We start from the raw sequence: 20,313 nt of genomic DNA, 5'->3' as shown, positions 1-20,313 counted from the left end.
CTTCAAACATAGAATAAACCTGTTGATTCTACCACTGGCCTACTTTAGATGTTCTGCTGACCAAATGTTAATCTTTCACTCTTTACATTATTAAAAATACAATTCATCTTATCTTGAATTAATTAAAAAGATAATTATTCAATTAATTAACTAATTAATTTCCAATTTATTTATTTCCAGCATCCAGGAGGGATCTTGATTGATCTTGGAACAACCTCAATTGAATTTTTTTCAATGCGTAGGAGCAGCTACTTTATTTTCATCCTTGGTCTGAATTGTTGTTGTTTGGCAAATGTCACAGAAGCAGCAAATGCTTTGCTGCAAAAAAGAAAAAGAAATAAATCAACAGAATTGCTGAAAATGTGTTGAAAGATGCAAGTTAACTTGGAGAAGTCAAACATAAGACTACCAGGAAACAATTGTCCTGTGGAGCAGACATGCTTGTTGATGAAAATGTGATGTCTGTATCTTTTAATATACAAGGCAATGCTCCACTACATATATGAAGTATTACAGTGCATGGCTAACTAGTGGTGTGAAAGATGAAACAATGGCCTATACCCTATAAGGACTTTTGGTTCCTTCTTAAACAGATTTAAGAAAGGAATCTCCTTAGACACTGTCTGGGAGGCTTAAGGGAGCTTATTGGAAAAAAAGGATGCCTATATAGGTCACTTTCCTTGTCAGAAATGTTTATGCATCAATTTTATGGTGTTCATTTGTTATTCTCACTTTGAGAGATAACAAGCACATGAGATGGTAAAATGTAGGTGTGCAATAATTCCACACACTGATAGTTCACCAAAAATTATGCGCATAAATATATTTTCTTGAAGAAAAAAAACCCTCAATTTTGTTTTCTTAAATATTCAGTCATATTTTAATTTCACCAAGAGCTCTGAGGTTTTTCAATAATAAATTAAATCTTATAAAATACAACTTCACTCATGATCGTGAAAACATGTTCATTTGGATACAGTGATTCAGATTTCTTAGATATTGCATTAGGGTTTCCCTTAGTGTATTATAAGCCTGGCGGGCCCCCAGGGTTGGCATTGTTAATTTATCTTATTTTTTTTTTATTGTTGCCTTTGTTTTTTTTTTTCCCTTTATAGTTGGTGTTTATGCATTAATCTTCCAGTCTTCCAATAATGCACAACTATATTTTCAAATTTCCTGTCAACTTTAAATATTTTTCGACTGGCGGCTGGATGACAGCCATAGCACCCCAAGCACCGGGCGTAGCAAGTTTTCTGGGGGAAACCCTGTGCGTGGTAAGCATATTAGTTGCCACAGTCTAATGCAACTTTTCCTTATTGTTACACATTAAGTCAACATTATGTTCAGTAATATAATTTTTCACAAGTCTTTTTATTCTCATCATTCTTACAACCATGTTGATTAATGTTATAAGAACTGTATTTTATTTTAAAAAGCTGAATATTTGGGTGCATTTGAAGGTCTCGTGATAACATTGGTTCGGCGTAAGGATGACGCAGTTCTGTGATCGGGGGAGGAGGGAGGGGAGCTGAGCAGCAGTGTAGGAAAAGAGGAGGAAGCAGCTAGGATGGCGGAGTCACACCTCTGAAGGTAAACCACTTATTTTACCACAATAACAATAAACGTTTTCATCCCTCCAGCTCAGTTTGGCCACTCTCGTTAGGTGCTAATCTCGCCTTCCTTTTACGAAACTCTGTTTAGCGCTAATGTGTCATTTTTTTTGGTGGCGAATACGAGCGCACTCTTTTGTTCAGCTTCGGAATGGCCGCTGTTTTTTCAGAGTGTTTTCTTTTTTTTTCTTTTCTTCCTACTTATTTTCTTCAAGGAATCGGTGCTCGAATACAGTGTTGATGCTAGTTCGCATATAGCCATATAGGTGAGGGCTAGGATTCGGTGTCTCTGCTACTACCACCGGATGCTCTACGACTTGGGTGTCCGCTGTCTGCGCTCACAGCTGGCGGTAGCAGAGATTTCCCCTCTCGGGCGAACTCGCTCTGCGCCCGACAGCCGCTCCGCTCGGGCCTACGCTAAATAACCGCTTAGCTCGAGAGCAGGCTAACCACTTAGTGTGTAGGGTTAACGTTTCAGACTCGTTGTAACTTGTATATATGTGTATTTTTGAGTAATATTGTCACTGAGTGTGATTCTACTGTTCGTCTGTGTAGGAAGGTTGTCGTTGAAATACAGCTGGCGGGTTGGGCTAAATTGCTCGCTAGCTAACGCCAGCTAACGGTTAGCGGTTTGGCAGAACTGACGTTTGCTTTGCCGTTGACGTTTAGCTCAGTTGTTGTTATTTCCTGCCGTGTTGTCAGTGGGTTTGGTAATAGCAGTTTTTCTCATTTATTTAATTTCTTTTTCGTCGTTTTCTATGTATCATGGTTGATTCCCCGTGTCTGTTCATGAGATGGTATGTTTGACAACACAGCTAAGTGAGTGTGGTGAATTACAGCGTAACGTGTAGCATTATTATAGCTCTTAGCGAATTATTACTCTTGTTTTCGTGAGCCCACAGCCAACTCTAGTATCTTTACCTCGCTGTCCTGTTGGGTAAATGATTTAATCTCTAAAGGCGACTTGACTTCTCGACCTGGTAGCTACCGATTTGTCGGTAATCTTTTTCCAAGAGTTGCTCATAGAAACGGATGCCACATCACCTCTGTTTTCCTTATTTTCTCCTGGGGCCTGATTATTTCTGGTATGATTGTGACAGTCATGGACAGCGGGTGCTGTTGGATTTCGGGGTTTCATACCTCCAGATCCAGTAACACATAGCCGCACTCAAGATTGTCTGCATGGCATGTTTAATGTAAATCCAGGTTTACGTTGTTTCATTTTTATGTTGTTTTGGTGCGCATCTCGTCTGATCACAAAGACAGTAAAACGGATACCAGCAGAGTTTGAATTCTCTCTAAATGCACTGACATTAGCTGATGGGCCCAAGATATCCTTAATGGAAACTTCATTAGTGTGTGTGGGGAAGTCAAAGTAGCCCTTTATGGTGGTTCTGTGGTAGTGTTGATGGACGCACATTAGCCTTTTTTCTTTGAAAAGCTGTATTTGACTCCAAGCCTGATATCTACATCGACTAAGTGGTTTTCCCTACATATAATGAGAAATAAGTGCCTGCAAGTCTTGTCACTGCTGGATTATTTAAATGTTCATAAGGCATCATTCAATATCTCTGGCCAAAAAAAACATACATAGTTACTGATCCACCCATACTATTCTGTTTTTCCCTTTTGTGATTAAAGGAAACATAATTGATCAATCAATTAGCTACAGATCAGTTCTGATTGGTTAACGGAAGGTCATATGCTAACAAAAAAAATTGAGTCCATTATCCTACTTGATATAAACTAGGGGATTTCACCATCCTCCTGTCAACTAGCAAGTTAATTTAAAAATATTTAAGGACATTTGCTTTCAAACATATTTTAGTAGAATCCTGTAATTTCTTAATTTTTTTTAAATGTAATTCAAATCTACCATTGTCACAGAATCTGCTGAAAATTATCATAGGAAATCAGAAATTGGTATTGGCCAGGCAGAAGTCTGATCTGTACGTCTCTGTAATTCTTTGTGCAACTCATTTCTACTCAGCATAGCAAAGTTGTACATTCATTTTTTTTGGTGTTACTATCCCTTGCCCTCTTCATGGGTCATGTTGTTGTTCAGATTTGATGGCTAAATCGCTAAACTCATGCTTAGGGGTGGCGCTAAAGCAATGTCAACACTATTTGGGCCATGTTTGCTTAGCAGCAGTAAGCTGATGTGAGGTTATCCTCAGTACACTTAAAAGATTTTCTTGACCTGTTGTGGAAAAGTACTCCCTTGAACAGGTTTGGTAGCTTTTCAAACATCCAAAATCTGTTATTAAAGGTCCAACATAAGAGGATAGATGTTGGAACTTATGGCAAGTTTGAGAGTTGCCATCCCAACATTGACTTTAGCCATCTTAAAAAAATTCTTGTAGTTCTTTAGATGGTAACATTTCCAAAATGCTTCTTTTAAAGAACCTTTACAATGTTGTGATTGTGTTGGATAGTTCCTAACACAGAAAACAGGTAATCTTTCTATATAAAACTAGGGCTGTAGCTAATGATTATTTTTAATGAAATATTTTATCATTTACTGTGACGATCGGATACAAAAATTGGCACCTTCTGCTAATTTTTCATTTAATCTCAATTAATCTTTGATTTAGAAATACATTTAAAGATGCGAATAAGCAAATAATTCAATTAATTTGGACAAGAAAATATTTTATTACCTAAAATGCAGGAACAGCATCCCTTTAGTGCACACTTGATAATTTGTAGCACAGGATGCATTTGCAGCTAGAAAATACTGTCTAATCGGTGATCTGCCGATTAGTTTTTGGATTAATAGATTGCTAGCAAAAGGTGTTTAATAGTTTAGTTCTTTATAGAACTTGAACCAAGTGAAGCTAAAAATGCTACTTGAGGAGTTCTGAGTTGAACAGATTTACAGACAAGGATGGGGTTTTCATAATAAACGCAAAATGTATATTGAAGAAGTTTGGCTTAATTACTGCTCGGACTGTGTTGTTCTTTTAGCAAATGGCCACTTTTTGTATCTTTGCACTCCAGTTAACGACTATTAAATTACTAAATTAGCTAACAATTATTTCAGTGACCAATTAATCACAATTAATTCAATTAATCTTTTCAGTAATCAACTAATCACGATTAATTTGATCAATCGTGTGAGTCCTACCTGAAACAAACACTGAGCAGAACATGTAGAGTGTTTCGGGTCAGAGTAAATGCCTTATGGAAAAAAACAAAATCCAATAGCATTTACTGAAACTGTCATCATACTGTTTCTCTGGCCAGAAATGCTTCTACTTGTTCCATTCTCCTCGTTTGACACAGGAAGATCATTATTGCTGCGCAGACCGATGCCTCACTTGCCCGACACAAATGTGATGACCTGAAACAGCTTTTTACCAAACTGGCATTTTTGGGATTACTGTGGCCGCTGTGGCTGACTAAAGGAGTCCGCTCTGGTCATGGCGTCTGTGGGGACTAATGTTTGGTTTCAGGTCAAATGAATTTGGATTCATAGAAAATTATAGCCTTTTAACAGAACCCCATTTCAGAAATCATAAAATATCCCTGTATGTTTATTTTAGATTGGTTTCTAGATTTTGTTGTTGTTGTTATTTTTTCCATATTCAATTAAAAGAATTTGTGCTGTATTGATAAAAAAAAAAAAAGTTTCCACCCGTTAACATTTCGCTGTTGAATATCTGTACCAGACATTATTGAGACGTTCCTGCTGTGCCCTTTGGCTTTAACGTATCATCTTCTTTTTAGGACATTTACTAGCTACTTGGACAAAACAGTAGTCCACAAGTTTAAAGAAAAAGGACAGACAGACCAAGACTCCAACCATAAAAGGAAGTGGCTTGCACAGCTACGTTTATATGGTTGCAGCGTTTGGTCTGGCCTGGTTATTCTCACTTAAAGTTACTAATAACTTCGCACGCAGGTATGTTTCCAACAGCCAACTCTCGAGTTCACCGAGTTTATTTATGACAAGAAAAAAACAAAAGCAATGGACCTTTTTTTAATTTATTGTTTTTGCAGGATACACTGTATTGTGTATTGCCATGTAAGGGGTACATCTATCGACAGAATATTTCTTTCACCCAAAAGGTCATATGACCTAGTGTGGTGTGGACTTTGTGCTTTGAAGGCCTCTTCTAAAGATTACTCTCAGCAGTCTCAACCTTTTCTCTTAGCTCAGATCATGGGCCAAACCTGTTTCTCTCTCTTGTTTATTTTATTTTTTTTTGCAACACCTTAGGTGGTTCTGGTGCTGGAGAGCTTTACTCAGCCATCAAGGTGCAGCAGACTAAAGGAGAGACTAAACAGAGACAGAGCAGAAGAGAGAAACTGTTTTTTTGTTTGTTTGTTTTTTGTAATGTAGATGTCTAAAAGGATGCGTTCTGTCTCACTTTAGAGAGAATCCTGGTGAAATTGGTTGGTTGATTGGAAATAAGCTGGTTTTTCTTGGCCAGAACCAAAGAGGTCTTAATTTGTCTTTTATCTGCATATTTAAAACAAAACCAAAATAATTTTTTTTGTTCTATTTAATGTAACTTAAGTGATCTGGAGATTCATTTTCAGTGAAGTTTTATATTGTGGGTGATGTATTATCAGGATTTTGTTGAATATATGACAAAATTAATTGTATTGTGGATTTAAAAGGGAGTAAAGCATAATTGCTTCCTCACATGGAAACCCTTGCTACTCACAGCAGATAAAACAGACAGAAATCCTGTTGACTACAAAATTGAAGAGATTGTTTCTGTTTGGTGATCATCTTCAGTTTTAGCTGCTTGCGTTGTTGCTTTTCGTTTTGTGACATCATTTTGCACCCCATACTACCACAGTTTATTTTCTGACATTTTCCACCCGTCTAATTTTCTAAGGGAGCTGGAATCTCGCTGACCAACCCTCACCATTTACATTTCAAAAGGTTTACCAAATATGTTGGGCAGTTTCAGGATACATTTACACAAGACTGCTGGAAACTGCTGGCATTTTCAGATGTTGATTGTGGAAAAGTTCCACGTTTAAACGAGACCACAAAGACACCTTTAACGGGCCAGGTACTAGGAGTATTTGGACTGGACTCGTAATATTAACCGAATAAAGACACAATCTTACCAGAAGAAAGTTGTACTAGAAAAAGGTATTTTTAATGATTGTGTCGTCTAGTTTGTCATTCCTTCTTCCTAATGGACACAGTGGTTTGTGCAATTGTTTCAAAGTCCTGCTACTGATAATAATTTGATACTGATGTTTTCAAATACTAAGTTTGTTCTATTTAAAACCAGCACCAAAGTATAACTTCACAAGATGCTCAATATTGCTCATTTGAGTGTATAAAATTTTTTTTGTGTGTAAGAGTTGTCATAAAATTACTTTATTATTCTGGTAATATAATGGTCTGATAATGACTTTTTCTTGTATTATGTATCGTAATATGAATTTATTGTCGTATTATTATGACTATTCTAGTATTATTTTGACTTGCTGTCGTATGACTTTGTTTTAACGTTCTGACTTTTTCGCATACTATTACAACTTTATTCTCTTAATTTTATGAGTTTATTTTCATTTTATGATGACTCGTATTATTTTAACGTATTGTCATATGGCTTTATTCTCATTAAAAGTTTTTTTTCCCAATATTATGACATTATTTTTGTAATTTTATTTTATTTTTTACTTCACTCAGTAACGACAGCCATACTGAAGGGTGTTGTTAGTGCAGTGAGTGTTGTTTTTTATAAGACAACCCAAAGTAGGGCTGATTGTTGTCAGCAGCAGATCTTTTGATGAATATTTAACTGGTAACTAATATCAGCTGGAGGTTCAGTTGAAGCTGGTCATATTTTAGGCAGTGGTTTGCTTCTGTAAAATCTACCAGAAAGCTTAGGGATAAGCAATCAGACACAGAGACATTTGTGTTGAAACTGACACGTTAGTGATGTTTATAAAACAGCATTGCAGTAACACAGTGTATGTTTTTCTCCAACAGTGTTTTTCGGAGGGATTAAACAATCGTCGGTGCGTCCTGCAACCTGAAGCAACTTCAAACTGAGGAACCTGGGATTGTGTGCGGTTTAAAGACTCAAGCATGTGTCCCGTGGATGCCACAGGTCACTTGCTTTGCAGGATAATTTCTCCCATTCCACTTTAGCAAAGGAGCATCTAAAAGACAGAAAAAAATAAAATAAAATAAAACTTTGGGTCTGGATGCCGTTATTCCGAGGGTAATTATAAATGCGTCGGGCTGCCTGGGGATGTTTATTTCGAGAGCTACCTTGACTGTGTGCGTTCCTTTGTTTCTTAATAAGTAACCTAGCAAGAGATAGAGTCCCATGCACATCTCTGCTGGGGTGCTGATAGCGTCAACATGAGTAGTACTTTAGGCAAAGACAAAGATTCAAAAGAAAAGGACCCCAAAAGCGGTCCGGTGGGTAAAGAAAGGGAAAAAGAGGCCAAGACTTTATCCAGCTTAGTCAAAGATGGTGGCAAAGAAACAAAGACCAAAGGGAAAGATGCCAAAGAAGGAAAGAAGGACACGAGCAGCTCGACGCCGGGTGTTGCCTTCTCCGTTGACAATACGATAAAGCGGCCAAACCCAGCACCAGGTACACGCAAGAAATCCAGCAATGCGGAGGTCATCAAGGAGCTCAATAAATGTCGGGAGGAGAACTCTACGAGGCTGGACCTGTCCAAGCGGTCCATTCACATGCTGCCCACCGCTATTAAGGAGTTGACTCAGTTGACAGAACTCTATTTATACAGCAACAAGCTGCAGAGCCTACCGGCGGAGCTGGGCTGTCTGTCGGAGCTGGTCACTCTAGCCCTCAGTGAGAACTCCCTGACCAGTCTGCCCGACTCCCTGGACTCGCTGAAGATGCTCCGGATGCTCGACCTCCGGCACAACAAACTCCGAGAGATACCGCCCGTCGTCTACCGGCTGACGTCTCTGACCACGCTGTACCTGCGCTTCAACCGCATCACCACGGTGGAGAAGGACATCCGCAACCTGTCCAAGCTCACCATGCTGAGCATCCGGGAGAACAAGATTAAACAGCTACCAGCAGAAATAGGTAGGTGTGACCGATGGGAAAGGACAGGGGGGGAAAAAAACCTCTGGATTTCAGACTCTTTAAACTATGTAGAAATGTGTGCCATAGATTTTGACTTCATTTTTTTTAAAGGAACCACAATCTGTCAATTTGAGTGAAGTAAAGTGTTGAATTATGAAATGAAAATGTTTTTATCGTGAATTTTACCTAAATCTTTCTGGCTGTATTATGCAGCAGTGTTTTTTGTTGTTGTTTTTATCCTGTGCATCTGGATAACATAATTGTATGATGGTGTATTAGGGCCAGCCTAAGTCATAATAATACAGAATAAACTCAATTTTACGACAAGTAGTCATTATATTAGCAACAAAGATGCAATATTACCGGAAGAAAGTCGTACAATTATGAGAAAAAGGTTCTTAAAGAGAGAAAAGCTTCAATAGAATTGTCCACAAAGTCATCTATTCTACGATTCCTAGTTTGCACAATCGTTTCAAAGTCCTGCTACCGATTGTCATTTCCTGCTGATGTGTTAAAAGATTAATAATGTTCTGTTTATGAAACCAATGTCACAAGATGCTCAACATTACTCATTTTAATTTTTTAAGAATTATTTTTCCTGCAGGAGTTATGAAATGACTACTTCCTTCTACTAATATTACAACTTTTTAATCTCATTATTTCAACTTTATTGTCACATGATTCTTTTTTTCTCGTATTGCGACTTTTTTCTCAAAACATTATGACTTTTTGTCATATTATTATGACTTAGAATCCTTGTAATATTATGACCTTATTCTTGTATTATTATGACTATATTGTCACAACATTTAGATTTACTGTTGTGCAAATTTATTCTCGTAACATTATGTCTTCTCGTAATTAACCTCATCCATAACACTGTTGTGTAATTGCGATTTTTGCCGTCGTATTGTTGGCAGTGTCTGATTCGACCTCCCAGTCTGAATTGCTTGTGGATTTTTCTGCAGGGGAGCTCTGCAACCTCATTACTCTGGATGTTGCCCATAATCAGTTGGAACATCTACCAAAGGAGATTGGAAATTGCACACAAATAACCAACCTTGACCTGCAGCACAACGAGCTCTTGGACCTCCCAGAGACTATAGGTAATTAAGTGTGGCACTTGGGTACATTTTAGGCCTTTATTCAATGCAAGATATAATTTATTCTGTGTACTGTTTTGTTTTTTTAATTTTTTTTTAACAAGTACAAGTCTTAATAAAGCGTTTGTTGGATTTTTCAGGCAATTTGGCAAGCATAAATCGTTTAGGACTGCGATATAACCGATTATCAGCAATCCCTAAGTCGTTAGCCAAATGTCGAGAGCTGGAGGAGCTTAACCTCGAAAACAACAACATTTCAGTATTGCCAGAGGTAAGACGGGTAGAGGTTTGTACCCCTACAATGAATATGAAAGTGTCGCTCCAAATGTGCTAAGAAAATGTCTATGTATGGATATATATTACTGCCTTAGTTACTCTGCTGCTTATGTGTCTTCATCAGCTTTTTGAGTTTTACTGCTGCGTCATCTAATTTTTCTTTGTTCTTGTATGGCAGGGCCTGCTGTCGAGTTTGCTAAATTTGACGAGTCTCACACTTGCGAGGAACTGCTTCCAGTCGTACCCTGTGGGCGGACCCTCCCAGTTCTCCACCATCTACACCCTGAACATGGAGCACAACCGTATCAACAAGATCCCATTCGGTATCTTCTCCAGGGCCAAAGTGTTGAGCAAGCTTAACATGAAGGTATCTGTGTCTTTCTGCGCAACTTTAATTGTGAGATTTACTTTTAAAAAAAAACACACACACACAATGTCAATGATGTCACGGTATTAGTTTGTAACAGACTTTCTCCAATGTTTATATCTCATTCTTGGTAATGGGAATGACCATTATTACTTATAGTGATTACAAGAAAAAGACACATTAATTCTGTGGTTCCACACAGTAGAACTTAGTAAAACTGACCTCTAAAACTCCTGCTTTTATACTTTATTACATTTACTAGAGTGTATTCTGTTAGCAGCACCTGACTGCTAATTGTTCTCCTAAATTATATTAACAGGATTACTGCATTTTTTTTAAGCTTCAATTTTCTTGCTTTTCAACATTGAAGTTTGTAAAAATCGTAGAATTGAATGTGTATTTTAATTTCCTCTTATCTGATTAAAAACGTCTCCATCATTCAGAGCCTTTAACTACAACCGGACGCTAAACCTGAAGTATTTCATAATGTTGAATCAATATTTCTTGTTTTGACACTAGTAGTTTACAATTTGTTCATTTCAAATTTACATTTTCATAACTGGACTACTTATATTGTCTTTTATTTTACCAGTATTGCCTGAAAACTAATAAAATAAATACATAAAAGTAGACTTTGATGTAGTTTTTTGATAGAGAATATTGCATCTTTATCCAGTAATTGCAGCTCCTCTTTTCATTTTCCAAAACACTAGGGGGCAGTGTTGCACCCTAATATTGGTGTGTGCAGTACAGTTATTTACTGATTGCTAAACGCTCAATTCAGAGCAGCAGTATTGAGCTTCCATATCCATCATCTAGCTCTAAATTTAGCCTTTTAGATTGACTAAATACACAGAGATAGAAAATATCTGCAATATTGCGCCCTACTTTGATGTACTATTCCCCTCAAAATTGATAAAAATAATTAATATTCTTGACATGTTCAACTTCTTTTTCTCTTTTAAACAAAGTAAATTATATTAGCTTCTTAGATAATTCTTCAAAAACTTTGATAAAATTCAAGGTTGACAGTTTTTGCATTTTGGTGAAAAACACTTATTTAACAGTTGTTTGATCGTTATAAGAAGAAAAAACATTTTTTAACCTATAAAAATGAAGATTGTATGAAAATTACACTAACATGTTTTGCGTGTGGTTTTATTTTTGTAAAAATATTTCACTTGAAAGCATTTCCTTTTAGCTGCAGGTAGCAGCTAAACTATTTGAGTCTGCACATCTTCTTCCCTGCTGTTCTTTTGCATTTCATATGGGTGATAAACAAAATGTCTTTTCCTCCCTCAGGACAACCAGCTAACGGCGCTGCCGTTGGATTTCGGTACATGGACTAGCATGGTTGAACTTAACCTGGCCACTAATCAGCTGAATAAAATCCCAGAAGACATCTGTGGGCTTATGTCTCTAGAGGTGCGTCTGAAACTTCAAACTTGTCCTGTAGGCTTTAGATTATGCAGCCTATAAAAAACAGGTGCATCAGTCATAAATATGCATGTAAACATTGGGTTCCAACAGGATGCTTAGATTAAAAAAAACTGGAGAGAATGTCATGTAGAGTCGCAGGCAAAGGTATTCACACCTCTTGAACATTTTCTTAATTTCTCATGTTGCAACCACAGATTTCAATGGATTTTATGTGATTTAACAAAATGGTGCAGGAAAGTAATGTGAAAGAAGAGTAAATGCAAACAAAATGTGTTGTGTGCATTTGTAGTTATCCTCAAAACGTTCTTGATTAACAGTCATTTGTAATAATCATAGAAATGAATTCCAGACTGTCACCTCACTTCCATTTGAATTTCCTTCCTTGTCTTCCAGGTATTAATACTTTCCAATAATCTTCTGAAGAAGCTACCACACGGTATTGGAAGTTTGAGAAAGTTACGAGAACTTGACTTGGAGGAAAACAAGCTAGAGTGTCTACCACATGAAATCGCTTACCTTAAAGATTTACAGGTAACTTTTCCAGATTTACCTTTTTTTTCACCCTCTTTTCATTTTCTTTGCAGTAAGTTTTTGGCTTACTTCCTAAGTAAGCACTACTAAATACAAAGCAATTCAAATCAGCACATTGTTGACTATCAATACTTGATGTGTCTTGAAAACACTCAGTTTTTGAAGGTGCTGGCGTGTTGAGTTTAGAGCTCTGTGGGGGTCACACCATCTGCTGCAGCGCTGCTTGTGCTTTTCACTGAAGGTAGAATTGCATGACTCTGCCTGTATGTGTAGGCTGGTTGCCATGATCCAGAATAAATGTGGAGCAGTTTGGACTACACTGCACGACAGATGCATTGGAAGGGCATTTCTGTCTGGTTTCAGTCATTTTCCAGTTTAAACTCTTCCACAAGTCACGTTTTAATATAGATAGTTTGTAATTTTCTTTGTGACTGCGACGTTAAAGACAGGCCTCTCAATGTGCTTTGTGGTGTTTCAAATACATCAATCTGGTCAGCTAACAATAGAGACAAATCAAGTAAAGACGTTTGCATATTGCTGACTGTGAAGGTATTGAGTAAGCACATCAATCAAAATCATTTTAAGGGATATGAATATACCTGTCACGATAACAAATTTTGCTGAACGATTAATTGTCTAAAAAATTATTGTGATAAATGATAATATTGTTTCAAGACCTTTTGACACTGATTTAATGGAAATGGCTAATAATGCATGCGATTTCCTGCCATAGATAGATGCACTTTATTTTCAAAAGAACACATAACACTGGAACTGATAAACTAAATAAACAAAACAACCAAAAATAAAATGGATTCTCAGTCTCCATTAACAAAAAACGTACTTGAATAAAAACTAAACAACATAAAGCCAAAGTGGAAATAAATACTGCATTCAACCAAAAGAGTGCATTTTATGAAGTCTATATTGCCCTTTAGTAATCACTAGATTTAAATAGAGAAGACGGGCACATCCGACTACCTAATGCAGTAGATCATACTACACGATTTTTTGCCCCTATTTTGTCCTTATCACAATCTTAGATCGTTGGCCGATATAAGATTGTCTCTGGTGATTTCGTAACCGATCATTTAGATCGTTGTGGCCGCTCCAATCTAAATCTGGGTTTTTCCCCGACTGGGAGCACCACCTTATCCTGTTGAATGTGACAGGTAGCCAATCAGAAAGCGCGGACTCTCCTCCGTGATTTCTGAGGGGAAATTAAGGAGGGGAATCCCAAACAGCTGACACAGCGCAACCCGATGTCTGGACATCGGAGATGACATGTGGAAACAACATTAATGTTTATTCAACATTTCGTGCAAAGAATATAGAAATGACAAGGGGAGGAGGTTGGAGTCAAATTGCTACCGCAGTTGATAAACCCGGTAACTTTTCAGCTGTTCTTCGTTAACGTGATGTAAATAGGTTATAATTTTCATTCAGTCAGAACTTTACGCTGACTCTAGCCACATGCATTGCAGGTAGATTCTAGTAAAGCATTGATGAACGCCTCGTTTTAAAATTAGTTAACTGGACTTATAGCCATTATTTTGTGCCTAGGTGGCTGGACAACACACGGCACGACGAACCCGATTGAACCGTTATACCTAGGATTTCCGTCGGCTAATGTGTCTCTCAGGTTTTGAAAATGGGCCGACAGTCGGCCAACAACTCGTGTAGTGTGAGCTGGACATTACACTAAGGAAATGAGGAAGGGAGGGTCAGTGGAGAGCACCGGAGCTGAGCCTTTTTTCATTCAGTGTCGGCAACAGAAAGAAAAAAGGCAGGAAGAAACGATAAAGCCGATAATTAAAATGAGGTCGATAGGGTTAATTTATCGTGCGATTAATTGATTTATTGTTTATCGCGACAGGCCTAGATGTGAACAGGTAATGTTAGAAAGCTACGCAGCATTTGTGTTCAAAGATGCACAATAAAACATAACCTCTGGGGTTTGTGTACCGTTAACTGCTTTTGAAGTTTGGATGGAACAGACTGCTGAAGCCATCTGAACTCTGCTTTGCTTTCCTTTTGGTACAAATGTGAATTAAAGAAGAACGTTTTCAGAATTAAAGGTTTGTAAGAGCTGCAACTTTTCATGCAGTTGCGTGCAACTAAATAAGTTGCAAAGAATGATTTGTTTGACGAAATTAGTTTTATTTCAAAAAAGTAATGGCTTGTGTGTCCACATCCTAAAAAAGTCTAAAATTCATGCATCTAAAATTAAGGCCTTAAAATGTAAGCAGTTCTAAATACATTATCCACGTCTTAAATTTTGTTGCGGCCGGAGTGTTCCTGTGTATTCCATGTAGTTTAATTTTCTTGTGGGACATTTCTGTCAGGCAAAAGTCTGACAGAATGGAAATGTGCGTTCAGACGTCTGCATAACGTTCTCTGACTCAAGGAGGTTGAGACTACCACTAGAGAGCTGCGAATAAACCCTTACTAGCTAGCTTGCTTGCGCATGTCATTGTAAATGTAAATTATTTCAAGATGGCTGAAAGACGTTTGTCTTTGCCAATGGCTCACTTCTGTTACCAACCTGTACGACGCAACGTTTCTGTTGTGTTACAAGTCTTAAAAAGACTTACATTTGATTTGGTGATACTTGCAGGTATGAAAACACTGGTTACTCACTGGTTCTGGCTGGTATGATATGGTTTTTAAACTATAACCCTCTGGGAATAATGGTAGTGGCTTTAACTCTGTTACAATTTCCATAATGAAGAGTGTTGTCACAGTCTGGTAGTGCTCACAATATATTTACGAATAGAAAGACGATGTATTTTTGAGTTTCCAGCCGTCTGATCACCAACCATATCCATCTGAAAATCAGCTGGTTGATACAGACAGTTTCTCTCTTAATAAAAGTTCAGTCAGTACCGAACTTTACTGCTGTGGTCAAAATTGATTTGTACATTTTTCCACTCTGATATGTTTCTTGGGCTGACATTGCATCACTTTTTAAAAACTTTTTTTTTTCCTGTCAGAAATTGGTGTTGACTAATAATCAGCTGACTACGTTACCAAGAGGCATCGGTCACCTCACCAACCTGACTCACCTTGGTTTGGGAGAGAACCTGCTGCAACACCTTCCTGAGGAGATTGGTCAGTGTCTAACATCACTGCGAACATGTTGTAAATCTTAAAACATTGTGAAACTATTAGCCACAAGTTCAATTTTATAATGTTAGGATAATAAGGCCAAAGTGTGATCCAGAATTTTCCGGGAAGAATGTTTTAGAGTTAAGTATCCAATATGTTATTAAACAGGAAAGCCCGCGCATCCTTAAAGCGTCTTAATTTAAATACTTTAATCACAAGTCTTAAATTTTGTCGTGGCAGGACTATTTTATCTCGTATGTTCTATGTTTTTTATTTTTATGGCGGGATTTTTCTATGAAGCAAAGTTTGAGTCACATACACATCTTCATTACATTGTGACTCGAGGCGATTAATAATACCACTAACTAGCTGCTAATAAGACCTTGCTAGCTAGCTAGCTAGCTTTTTTGTATCCATCATTGGTAAATGTAAATGATCTCAGGTTGGCTGGACGACCTGAGCATTACTACGTAACATAGGAGATTTTCTTTAGTACATTTCTGTTGGGATACAACTCTTAAATATCATTCATAATGGCCTTAAATTTGAGTTAGTGAAACCTGTAGAAACTGTATTGCTAAATAATTCAGGGTGACTGCACACCCTTTAAAAGTCTTAAATTCATTAGTCTAAAATTAAGGCCTTAAATGTCTTTAATGTAATTGAAAAAACAATAAGGTGACCTCGACTACAGTAATACAGTCTTAAATTTCGTTGTGGCAGGACTTTTTATTTTCATATTTTGTATGAAGTATGAGTATATTGTACGAGTTGCACATTCTGTCACTAAAGATGACAATTGTGGCTACCGCTAACTAGCTGCTAATATGCTCTTGCCAGGTAGCTTTTTTTATTTACATCTATGTGTCTCCAGTTGGCCTGGACGATGTTCGTCTTCGTCATTGGCTCGCTTCAGTTGCCAACCCATGCGACTTATTTATTTGCAATTTTTCTTTTGTACATTTCTGTTGTGACACAGGTTTTATTCGTAATGGTCTTAGAGTCTCACATTTGAGTTGATGAAACCTGCAGAAATCCCATAATCACTGCCCTTCGTTTGCTCCCAGGCACACTGGAGAATCTGGAGGAACTGTACCTCAACGACAACCCCCACCTGCACAGCCTCCCGTTTGAGCTGGCCCTCTGCAGCAAGCTGTCCATCATGAGCATCGAGAACTGTCCCCTCACCCACCTGCCGGCCCAGATCGTTGCGGGAGGCCCTTCTTTCATCATTCAGTTCCTAAAGATGCAGGGACCATACCGTGCCATGGTCTGAGCCAAGAGCAGCTCCAAAACCCTTCGGCTTTTCTCTGCACCCTTTCCCCTGCCTGCCCTCCCATTATGTGTATCATACACTGTAAAGAAAAACAAACTCGCTACAATCAGTGTTGGGGGCGAGGGAGGGGAGCGAGGGGCGCACATTAACAACGGGGGAGGGACGCGCTCAAGCATCGCATTTTGTTCTCAGTCCTCTGGCAGAAATGGAAGCGAAACTTTTGGAGACTTATGTGTTCCTCCGGTGTCGGTCCCGGTCAGTTACGACCCCCACCTGTTCCCCTCAGCCACCAAAAACCCACTCAACTTTTCATTCCGAATCATGAAGCGAGAAAATGCCCCCCTCTCCTCAACATGTTTTGCCAAAACTGAAGGTATATAAAGTTTAATATATCGAGTGACTGTGAGCTCTGAGGCAAGTCCTTCAGCTTTTTAAACCGTAATCCCCATTGCCAATGTATTTACAGTAATTACAGCATCTAATATGTGAGCAAGGATACAATTGTATGCAAAAACACAAAAAGCAAGTCTTTGGAACTTCTCATTTACTGCTGCTGCTGCTGCTGTGATTTTAAACTCTGTCATCTTACACTTTTGCTTTTTTTTTTTTTTACATAATCTTTCCTGGTCATAACTTATGTTAACTGTTTCTTGACCCAAAAGAACAAAGGTCTAATGTTTTTTTTCTGTTTGTTTTAAAAACTGTGCCTATGTTTAGAGTGATCCGGTGGTTCATTTCTAAACACGATTCTCCATGACATACAAAGACATAAATTATTTCAATAGTGTTTTTTATTACTACTGTTTTTATTATTTTTTTCTTTATGGGTTATTGTTTTTTTTTTTTTAAGTGTACCTGTTGCATCATTCTGTCATGCAAACAATATCAGTTGTAAAATATGAAGATCGTTTTTAACAAATAGCAGCAGTAGGTGTTCAGGATTGAGCTAGTCTTTGTAAACATATGATAAATGCCAATTCTACATGTCTGCAGAGAGGGTGGGGCCATGGGGGGGCATCTTGGGACTTTTCGTTGCCTCCCCACCCCAATGAGGAGCATGGGAGGCGGCTCCTGCTAGGTATTGGGAGGGAGGATGGGGTTGAGGGGTCATGAAATATAAATAGGTGTTGGGGATAAATAATAGATGTTTTATACATTTATACAATTTCTGGTTGTTGCCTTGGGTGAAATTTTTAGTTTATGTTTACTTGTTTGATATCTCCAGTGTTGAACTTAATGGCCGTCATCCAGTTGATCATCGACCAACATATCAAGAGTTATTACAAACACATTTTCTGAGTTTCTGGAGCAACTTGGCGAGTGTCGGAGCTTCACAACGATTTGATAATAAAACATTGACAGGTAATTCCTCCGTGACACTTTATTTTTTTTCTCTCTCTAAAACTTTTCTCTTTTTTGTTTAACAGGGTGTCATAATCTTAAACACACAACTGAAAGTACTCCCTTGACTTGTATCCATTTCTGATTATTTAAAGATATATCATTTGTGCCACACTGTCCCAGCAATGCTGCTGCTTTCATGCACTTTTTTTTAATTTTTTTTTTTAAGATATTGGCATCCTTTGTATTGAAGCGGGCACACAAAAAGACCCTCTCTCTAACCTTGAGGGCATTCTCTTCTTTTTTTTCTTCTTCTTTTTTTAACGGTTTATCATGTAAATTTGTATCAATTGAATATAAATGTTGAGTTTGGCAGTTTCAGAATTTACAAGTAACTTTGGTGAAATTTAATCCTGTCGATTTTATTAAAGAAGCTTTCTTTTGTCTTGGGCTGTAAAAATATTTTTAAAAACTTCCATATCCTGCTTTCTTCATTGCTTGAAAAATGGCTTCTTGCAGTTAAAAGGAGCGTTGTTAATTTTTAAATAAATTTTGATTAAGTGTTTTTTTTTTCTAAACGAATAAATGTATATTTAGTTTTTTTGTTTTTTTTTTTTGTTTTTTTTTTCCGAGTGACTGTACATTAAAAAAAAAAATCCCTACAAAAAGTCATTATTTGGATACGTTTTTCCTCCCCGGTTCATCGAGTCGTAATTCGGTTTTTCGTGTTGGAAGGTTCGGGTCCACTTTCCTCGAGCTCATCGACAGGGGGTTGCGTCAAATCTGTGGAAAGGAAAAACAACGAGACGCTGCTTCTAATTTACCAGCAGAACCTGTTGCTGCTCTTCATTGACTCAAACATACACGGATCAGGCTGGCGGAGGAGACGGGACAAAACTTCCGATACCGAGGAACCGGCCGCTTTGAATTGTTTTTTTTTTTTTGTGTGTGTGTGTTTTTTTTTTCTACGTCGGGCCTCGGTGGGTTAAACAGATCAAATTGTTCGGACATGAAGCAACACAACAAAAAGGTGCATATTTGAGCTCAAACGCAGTTCTAGTACAAGACTGTCGGGAAAACAAAAAAAAAAAAGACAGAACAGTTGTAAAAAGGGCTTTCTGTGTTCATGCTCAGCAACACCAGAGGCATTGCATTCCTGGGTTTTATATAAAAGCTTTCGGGAGTTTCTTCTCTCTTTGTATGTATTTTACTTTTCGCGGTGTGTGGGGCGGGGGAGATGCCTTCAAGTACTCAACAGTGAGATGTGCATTAGGTATGCAGCGTGACTGCTGTGACCCGTTTTTACATTCTCTTTATCTTTTCAGCTTTCTTTTATTATTATTTTTCCGTGCCATGTCGCAACACGTCGGCGTACGAAGACCCGGGACGGCTGTAGGGGAGTCGGATTGATCGACTTTTTTTTTGTCCGACGGTAGAATGTAGTTCACCGGTCCGTCCAAAATGAGTTGAGTGTGTTTTTTCCTTTTCCTACAGAATCAGTCACTTTGCTCATTCTGCTTTGCTTTTGGTTCCTGCACCGTGCAACTTCGCGATTCCTCGCCTGGTTCCTTTGTACAGGCAACAAAGCATGTGGGAACACACCTGACATGGTCCGTCCGGGTTACAATCAGCCCTTGTTGCTTAGAGAACTTTAGTGGCTATTTGGTGTTACCTGCAAATGCTCCCTTTTTGTATATCGCAAAGGGTCTCGAAGCATTGTGTGCCAATGCTTTTCCTACTTAATCTACATTGACGAGCAGCCTTAATGGTCTTTTTTTTATGTGTTTGGCTAATTCTCGTGTCTATGGCCACTGACTGTACTTGATGACAAGCAACTGGTCGTTACAATGTAAATTTGATTCTAGTTTTCCTCTGTCTTATTTTTTTGTTTTGTTTTGTTTTTCTTTTACTCTGTACAGTAATCTGTAGACTCGGTATTACAAAATCTGTTATGTGAAGAGTTTTATAAGAAGACAAAGACTGCATTGGAAGATAATGCCAATATGCTCCGAGGTGGATGTGCATTAAGCTTATGTTTCACGCGTCTGTGGCATTAAAGGGGAATTCCACCAAAACTGACTTGCATCGTTGTTTTGTGAGAGGCTATTTTTGTCAACAGATTTTTATTTATTTTTTTGTTATGGGGCGTCACTATAATGCTTTTCACTATAAAGCCAATACAGTTGCAGTGATTAAAGTTACATCTAAAAAAAAA

The 20,313-nt window shown here is 37.9% G+C and overlaps 1 protein-coding gene across 1 annotated transcript; it reads left to right on the top strand.

The window, feature by feature from the left end:
* Nucleotides 1-1,481: 1,481 nt before the first annotated feature.
* Nucleotides 1,482-20,313, top strand: shoc2 (SHOC2 leucine rich repeat scaffold protein). The gene is made up of 9 exons (XM_014984677.2): nucleotides 1,482-1,590; nucleotides 7,576-8,656; nucleotides 9,625-9,762; nucleotides 9,900-10,030; nucleotides 10,214-10,402; nucleotides 11,705-11,827; nucleotides 12,236-12,373; nucleotides 15,367-15,484; nucleotides 16,549-20,313. Exons 2-9 carry the CDS (start codon nucleotides 7,954-7,956, stop codon nucleotides 16,755-16,757), a joined length of 1,749 nt encoding a protein of 582 aa, XP_014840163.1. The 5' UTR covers nucleotides 1,482-1,590; nucleotides 7,576-7,953; the 3' UTR covers nucleotides 16,758-20,313.

The sequence above is a fragment of the Poecilia mexicana genome, unplaced genomic scaffold (genome assembly GCF_051168715.1).
Source record: "Poecilia mexicana isolate PSO_F unplaced genomic scaffold, ASM5116871v1 scaffold_2, whole genome shotgun sequence".
Taxonomy (NCBI): domain Eukaryota; kingdom Metazoa; phylum Chordata; class Actinopteri; order Cyprinodontiformes; family Poeciliidae; genus Poecilia; species Poecilia mexicana.
The sequence above is the reverse complement of the archived record's forward strand: the minus strand, read 5'-3'. Positions and strand labels throughout refer to the sequence as shown.

Coding starts and splice junctions, on each gene's coding strand:
- shoc2 (XM_014984677.2), top strand. CDS start 7,954: ATGAGTAGTACTTTAGGCAAAGACAAAGATTCAAAAGAAAAGGACCCC. Junction 8,657..9,624: donor ACAGCTACCAGCAGAAATAG/GTAGGTGTGACC, acceptor ATTTTTCTGCAG/GGGAGCTCTGCAACCTCATT. Junction 15,485..16,548: donor ACACCTTCCTGAGGAGATTG/GTCAGTGTCTAA, acceptor GTTTGCTCCCAG/GCACACTGGAGAATCTGGAG.